This window comes from Neopelma chrysocephalum, unplaced genomic scaffold (assembly GCF_003984885.1).
Source record: "Neopelma chrysocephalum unplaced genomic scaffold, ASM398488v2 Primary Assembly neopelma1_323, whole genome shotgun sequence".
NCBI lineage: Eukaryota > Metazoa > Chordata > Aves > Passeriformes > Pipridae > Neopelma > Neopelma chrysocephalum.
The window spans coordinates 1,258,935-1,266,904 of NW_020897986.1; the positions used below are offsets into that span (position 1 = coordinate 1,258,935).

General features: G+C 46.9%; 1 protein-coding gene across 1 annotated transcript; it reads right to left on the reverse strand.

Moving 5' to 3' along the window:
• Positions 1–2,295: 2,295 nt before the first annotated feature.
• On the reverse strand, positions 2,296–7,391 carry KCNA4 (potassium voltage-gated channel subfamily A member 4). The gene is made up of 2 exons (XM_027705316.1): positions 6,844–7,391; positions 2,296–6,024 (listed from the first exon to the last, which is right to left on the reverse strand). The coding sequence occupies exon 2, from the start codon at positions 5,207–5,209 to the stop codon at positions 3,227–3,229; it is 1,983 nt and encodes a 660-aa protein (XP_027561117.1). The 5' UTR covers positions 5,210–6,024; positions 6,844–7,391; the 3' UTR covers positions 2,296–3,226.
• Between the last annotated feature and the right edge of the window lie 579 nt (positions 7,392–7,970).

Genomic DNA, 7,970 nt, shown 5'->3' on the forward strand with positions numbered 1-7,970 from the left:
ATTTTTCTGAGCATTGTCAGTATCCAGTAACACTGGGCAAGGTCTGACAGAAGCAGCAGCAGTAATTTGGAGTCATAACAGCTCAATTAGAGGGTTTCTCTGGCACACAATTTCAACCGAAGTAATACTTGATAGAAATTTCTGTTTCTTGTTAAGCACTTGGGATCTTTGGATTTCAGCATTTAGTGGTAGGACTTTGGCATTTTAAAACTTTGCTGTAAGGGACTGGACCGATGGATAGTTGAACAATCAAATGATAAACCCCAGAAGTGATGTTTGCTTCCATTCTGGAATGCACAGCTCTTTCTGTGATTCCACCAAACTGATGGAACAACCTAAGACTGAGCTAGAGTAGCTCTAATTTATAATGGCAAAGTACAGATGTTTATGGACTGCAGGAGGCAGAGTAGGTTCCACTGTCACCTTAGGATTTACCTTCCCAATACTGCAGCACGTGGTGCTGATGCACCAAGAATGTTGCTCTGCCAACTGCTACAAGGCCCTACAGTAAGACCTTTTCCTTCCAAGAGTAAGGTACTGTATGATCACAGCACAGCACAGACATCACCACGCTTGTTTTCAATTAAAAGGTTGTGTTCTGGTAGCAGAATAGCTGAACGACTTGCTGGAGCACTCACCTCATGCTGAGCTCTGTGTCTACAGTGTGAATATATTACAAAAGTGATTCAAAGAATTTCCTTCCTTATTTCCATTAGAAATCTAAAATTCCACCTCTTGTGAACCACCTCCCCTTTCAACCAGTCGATACTGCAAACATGCACTACTTATTTTCTCTAATTTCTTTATTTACCTAGTTAGATTCCTTTCACTCCTGCATCCTTGCTGTGGTCCCAGGTATTACATGGTCTCTGGTATCACACAGAACTACTAGCAAGCTCCTTTAGAAAGAGAACCTTCATGCCCTTCACACCATTAACTACCAGCTGTGAAAGAAACGCTTTTAGTTATGGGTTTTTACGGGATTTTACAGAATGCTCATCCTCACTGCTGATATTGCCCCTCTTAAAAAGGTATTTAGCACATTCAACTCAGGTGAGCTACAATGAAATGCAATATTAAATTTTGGCAAATTACTGAGTCTTCTCATTCCAAACACAGTTGGAGTTAATATCACCTCAATAAAAAGGAGCTTTAATGCCTCACATCAAAAACATAGCGAAGCCTTGCTCTATTTTTTTAAATTAGGAATCAGACATTTAAACACACATTTTTTTGGACCAGGGCTCACCACAACGCAGTCTTTTGTGTGTGTCTTGGTTTTTATTATTTCTCCTGCAATGCAAAAGAGGACAAGCAGAGAAACTTTTTGAAGAAGAGGTTCACAGAAAATCCATGAAGGCAAAACCCAACCCCCTTATATAGAAGCCCACAACTACAGCTCTGCTTGGTGCCACTGGATGCCACACAACAGCAGACAACACTTATCTGACAGATTATGCAGAATGTCATGGATGCCCAGTTCAGATTGGCTTGGTTGTTGCTTTTCAGCTCCAGAACTATAAGTCAGTCACTAGTGAGTTCTCCCCTCTGCAGAAGTCCTCCCCACTCGGCTTTAACTGAACATTGCAAAACTACTGTAGTTCAGTAGTGTTGGTAAGTCCTTTTTTCTCTCTTAACGGCCTGTCCCAGACCTTAAAGTGCATATGCCAATTTGATTCAAGCTTTATAATCTGGAATGTTCCACAGTGCCTCTTCAAAAACAGTTCCAGTTTAATTGTGCCTTCCCCAGGTAGTGATAAGTCTGAAAAAAATACTTGCTCTGAATCTATTATTTATGTCGTATGCAGAAGTATCTTACCTATTTCATTCTGGAGCCTGAAATATACTGTAGGCTGGATAGTCTTTACCTACCTTAATCTCCTAGGAAGGGCAATGGAAGTTTTTGACACATAGCAAAACACAGCTGGCCTAAGAATCAGTGAAAAGAAACCATGGAATGTTCTCAACAAGGACTCCATGGGACCCAACGTGTTCATTTTGAAGCCCAGAAATGCCTATTTTGGACCTTAAATGTTGCTTCAAATATACATGGGTGAAAGCTGTAATCAAGCAGCACCAATAATAGCACATTAAAAGTCAGCAATTCTCAATTGTCAGTACTGTAACAACTGAATATCTTATTACTTCTACCTTCTCCTCCCATACACTGAATATCTTCAATACTGGCAAAGTGCATGTACTAATCATAGACTCAGTGTTAAATTAAGCAGGAAAAAGATATAAATTAGGTTGGTACTTCTTGAGGGCATCAGCAGAAAACACCGATTTCAAATATTTTTGATTATAAAATTTTACTTCACAATCCTTTTCCAGATCACAGATATTCATAATCCAAAAGAGTATGGAATTCATGTAATGTTAGCTATTTTGCCATCAGCATCACAAAGAAAAAAGAAACAATAAAATATGATGCAGAATTCACTCTCCCAATGATTGTCATTGAACTATTACATTAGTAAACATTCACAGTATGAAGTCTCTTTCAATATATCTCCAGCATATAAAGTAGTGCAAAAAAGCATTCCAGTCATTTTGCCTTTGCAGTCAGACCAGGTTAAATGATTCTCTTACTTCATTTCTTTCATTATTAGACAACAAATGCTGCAATGCCTCCAAAGAGAGTTATAAAAATAAACAATTTCTGGAGGGTCAACAGCCTTTTCAAAGTAAATTTCCAGTTAAAAACAAGCATTATAGATTTCAGGAAAAAAAAAATTTAGATCTATCTTCTGTAGAATATCTTTTTACAATAAATTTACCATTTGAAAAACAATGACTATGGTATCCAATGATTTATGGTAGCTGCTATTAAAGCACTGATAAATAGATAAATGACTACCAAACTTCATTGTTTCTTACATAGTAAATACCTCTGAATGCCAACTTTTACCACAGAGCTGTTATTAGTGATGTCGACAGTTCATGCACCCACTTTAAAACTGACTTGGTTTTAATAAATTTTTCAGCCTCATGTGCAAAACACTTGCATTCTAATAAAAATATAAAGTCTGAAAATGTATCAGATCTAGCAATCCTCACCTCAAGTTGTACCACTTCCTTGATATGTAATACATGTTTAGCAATGCTTTTTATTTGTGATTAACCATTAAATGGCATACTACTGTATGCTGCAGACTCCTGTTTGCATATTTCATTATTTTCACTGCGCTCTTTAATGCATAAATAGATTTGGAAATGTTCAAAATTACACATCAGTTTCCACGGAATTTGAATTTACACAGTTTTTCTTGTCTGACTCACTGCTATTCCCCGTGTCCTGACTTTTGTTCTCCTTTACACAGAGAGATTCTTTAACTCCTTCTTCCATCTCCAAATACTCTGACTTATCCTCTGTGGATGAAGAAGACGCGCTTCTAAATTTCTTCAGTAAATTTGTTGGGAGGTAAGGGCAACTGACTGCATTTTGCATCATCTGCGTTTGTTCCTCGTTCTCAGTTTCTCTGTGGTAGAAATAGTTAAAATTGGAGACAATCACTGGCACTGGTAAAGCAATGGTTAACACTCCCGCAATGGCACACAGGGACCCGACTATTTTCCCCCCCACAGTTATGGGTTTCATGTCCCCATAACCAACTGTAGTCATGGTCACTACGGCCCACCAAAAGGCGTCTGGGATGCTCTGAAAATGGGTGGCAGGCTCATCAGCTTCTGCGAAGTAAACAGCACTGGAAAACAAAATGACTCCGATAAAAAGAAAAAAGATGAGGAGGCCAAGTTCCCTCATGCTGGCCCTGAGCGTGTGACCCAGGATCTGCAAACCCTTGGAGTGCCTGGAGAGCTTGAAGATGCGAAACACCCTGACCAGACGGATGATCCTCAGGATGGCAAAGGACATGGCCTGTTGACTGCCCTGCTCCTGGGCCAGGTCCGTGCCCAGAGTGATGAAGTAAGGCAAGATGGAGACAATGTCTATGATGTTCATGACGTTCTTGAAGAAGTGTGCTTTGCTCGGACACGCAAAGCAGCGCACTGTAAACTCAAAGGAGAACCAAATGATGCACACTGTCTCTACAATGAAAAAAGGGTCATTGAAGATGGTGTGCTCCCCAGCGTTCAGGTGAAGTGACTCATTGGAAAGCCCCTTCCCTAAGCTCAGGGACATGACGAATTCTTTGTCATCTCTGAACTCTGGTAAAGTCTCCAGACAAAAGATGACGATGGAGATCAAGATGACTAAGACAGAGACAATGGCAATGCCTCTGGCTGGAGTGGAGCTCTCCGGGTACTCAAACAGCAGCCAGACCTGCCTCTTAAACTCATTTTCGGGCAAAACTTTGTCCTCTTCCTCTTTGACAAACCCTTCATCCTCCCTGAACTTGAGCATGGCCTCCTCCCCAAGCTGGTAGAACTTCACCTCCTCGGAGAAGATGTCAAAGGGTACATTGACGGGTCTCTTCAGCCGACCACCGCTCTGGTAGTAGTACAGGATGGCATCGAAGCTGGGTCGGTTCCTATCAAAGAAGTACTCGTTCCTGAGAGGATCAAAGTATCTCCCTCGCTTCGCCGGATCGCCCAGCAACGTCTCTGGGAACTGAGCTAACGTCTTCAGCTGGGTCTCAAACCGCAGTCCGGACACGTTGATCACCACACGCTCACAACACTCGTACTCACTGTAGCGGACAGAGCTGTAACCCCCAGGGCCTCCACCATCATCAGGTGGCTGGTCCGAGTAGGAAAACTCATCCTCCCCATAGTCATCACTGTAGTAGAGCTTTCCTTCTTCCTCATCGTCTTCGTCCTCGTCTTCATCCTCCTCCTCCTCCTCGCTCAAGTCCTTCAGTATCCTCTCCTCAGAACCGCTGAGCGGCAGCAGCTCAGAGCAGGGGAAGGAGGCCCCGCACTCCCTACTCCCCAAGTGGTGGCTCCTCTTTTTCCCTTTCTTCCTCCTCTTCCCGCCCTGGCGGTGGGGCAGGCCGCTGCGTGAGGCGCTCCCGCCGTGAGAGGAGGACGCCCCTCGGCTCTGCTCCTGGTGGTAGTGGTGGTAAGGTCCTCCCCCGCCTGCCGCCCCACCTTCCACTGCTGCCGTCGCCGCTGCCACGGCCGCGGCCGCGGCGGCCCGGGACTGCGCCAGCCGCTCCCTCTCCCGCGCCCGGGCTTGGGCCGCGTACCCATAGGGCATGTGGGTGTTGCACCCCGAGCTATCTGCACTCACCATTGCCACCTCCATTTTGCAACTGCTTTGTTTTTCTGTTTAGTTTTTTTTTTTTTTTTTTAAATCACTTACTGCGACAAGGCTTTGTTCTATTTACAGCGTAACCTTAACTTTCGCTAGAAAGTTCAAAGTCGTTTGCGTTTGGAGGACAGTCCCCGGGACGTGGAGCGTGGCAGCATGGTTGTAACACCGAATCTATGTTTTGGAAAAGCACAGGTCTGCGTTTTCTCATTCTCTGGAATGTTTGACACAAACTCCTGTTTTGCTAATAAGAAAAGACGGGATCCTCAAATTGAACCAGGGAACAGCTGAGACCTTGTTATTTCATCCACCAAGCCCCTTTATTTTCATTTATCTCCTGCAGCTATCACAGATCTGATCATAATCATGTCTACCTCGCAGGCTATAAAGGCTGCATTTGTCAGGGAAAAAAAAGTGTGAATCAAATGGTACCTGTTCTCCACAGATAGTTTTAGTTCATCATTGCAACCAAATGCAAATAGTCTCTTTCCTCATTATTTGTTCCTGGTAACGCTTTGGCCTAGCAAACTTACTGTTTAATATCATTACTCGGGGAGTTGAAGTTAATTCCAGCCATCACTTCATTTACACAGTGAGGAGGTCTTTGCAAATCCTTTCTTCAGCCTGTCAACAATGTCTCAAACCTGGGAGCAGCACCCAGGGCATCAGCAGCAGTGGTAAGAGGAGGAGAAGGAGGTGGAGGAGGAGGAGGAGATGAAGACTGAGAAACTGGCTCTGAGGTCCCCATAGGACATAAGGGAGTGGATGGGTCACCCTTTGGTTATGGTCATGCAGAAGAAGCACTTAACCTGAGGCACATGCACAAACACACAAAAATAAACAAAACAAAAAGGGAAAAGATTGGATTGTTTTCCTAAAAGGTCACACTGATCAAATGAAACTGTGTCATCTATTACCACGGCATTCAAATCTTCTCCTGCCCACACTATTCACACTTCTACATTACACACACACCCACATCACATGCACAGAGATTTTGAACGACTCTGTGGGTAAGGATGTGGGTGGGTATGTCACATATATATAGAGACAGATACAAAATCCCCACCCATATAAGCACTTGCATCCATACATAAACATATGCATGCTTCTGAAACACCAACATATATAAACACCAATAAAAATACTGCAACACACAAGGCATTCAGGTCTTTGAGCACATATGTAATAGATACACCTACACATCTATGTGAAACATTAAAGAATAAATGTATCTACACAAAGAGCTTTTGTTATATTTGTAAGAAACACATCAGATGCGGGAATGCTACATTTTAATCTACAGCAGCAGAATCGTGTTTCAATCACAATGAACGTCTCGCTGGATTTAATTTGGAAACAGGCACGTACAATGCTCACCCAAGTGAAAATACCGTGATATGATATGTCAAGAAAACAACTGCAGGTGCACTGAAGCAACATCTACATGCAAGCACACACACAAAAATACACAACCCCCCACGCCCCCTTTGAAACAGAAGCCTCGTTTATAGCCACATCTATTAATACACGACAGAAGGTGAACGCGAACTATTAAATGACGCTATTTTTAAAATCGTACCTATGTGCCATGCAGAGAAGGGTCTTAAAGCCGCTCTTATACTTACTGGTCCTAGGCAGCGAAATAGCAACGCTGTTCCTGGCGGTGCACGGGCGCGGTGGCAGCGGTCCCGAGGGGGCTGTGCCGGCTGATCCACATTCGCAGGTGTCTGTGGTCAGTGCGCACCACAGGTTGGCGAGCGATCCCCGTCCCTCCTTCCCGGGCGCAGCGCGGGCGGCGGGAGCGAGCGGGGCAGGGGCACCGCGCAGAGCCACAGCCCCGCTGCTCGCCCAGGCATCGGCGGAAAGGCAACAAGCGAGGGTCTCGTTCCCGGAGGGAATCGAAGGCGGCGTGTGCGTGTGTGCGTGTGTGTGTGTGAGGCGGGATGAACGGGCAGGCGCGATCACCAAGCCTCCCCGAGCCCGGCTCTCGCAGCAGATTTGTGAATCGGCGCTGGATAATCCGCGCACCGAGCCGGGTCCCCGCGGCGGGGGGACGCGGGGTCGCTCCGTGCCGTCTCTCCCCACCACCCCCCCCGCCGAAACACGTCCAGGGGCAGCGGCTCAGCCCGCTCCCGCCCGCCACATCCACTTGTTGTGCGGGTTTCGAGGCGCCGCGGGACCCACGCCCGCCGCAGCCGCACCGTGGGCCCGGCCCGGCGGACGCGCCGCTCCCGCCGCCCGCTGACGGAGCTCGGCCGGCCCCGGCCCGGCGCCGCACGGCGCTCCCGGAGCCGGCCCTGTTGCTCCCGAGCCGCCGCCCGCCGCCGCTCCCGCTCTTCCCGCGGTTGCCGCCGTTCCCGGCCCGCCGCCGGCCCCTGGCGGCCGCCGCCCGCACTGCGCCCCGGCCCCGCACACGGCCCGGCCCCCACCCCAGTCACCGGCAGCGACGGCCCCGCGGGGGTGATGATGCCCGGCATGCCGAACAAAACTCTCCGCCCGGAGCGACGCTGCCAGCCCCTGGCCTCTGCTCTCTGTCTTAAGGAAGCCAAATGCATCGTTGAATCGGAGAATTCCGAAGCCAAGCCCGCACCAAATTTCCCGGAAAAGGGAAAAAAAGCTCCCCCAAACTCCACCCTTCTGCCCCGCTCACCCTCCAGCAGGGCAAGCGAACATTCCCTCCGCTCCTACCCAGCACACCCAGGCCGCTGAAGCCGTCTCGCAAATGAAGCCAAATTAACTTCGCTCCCAATTC

Coding starts and splice junctions, on each gene's coding strand:
- KCNA4 (XM_027705316.1), bottom strand. CDS start 5,209: ATGGAGGTGGCAATGGTGAGTGCAGATAGCTCGGGGTGCAACACCCAC.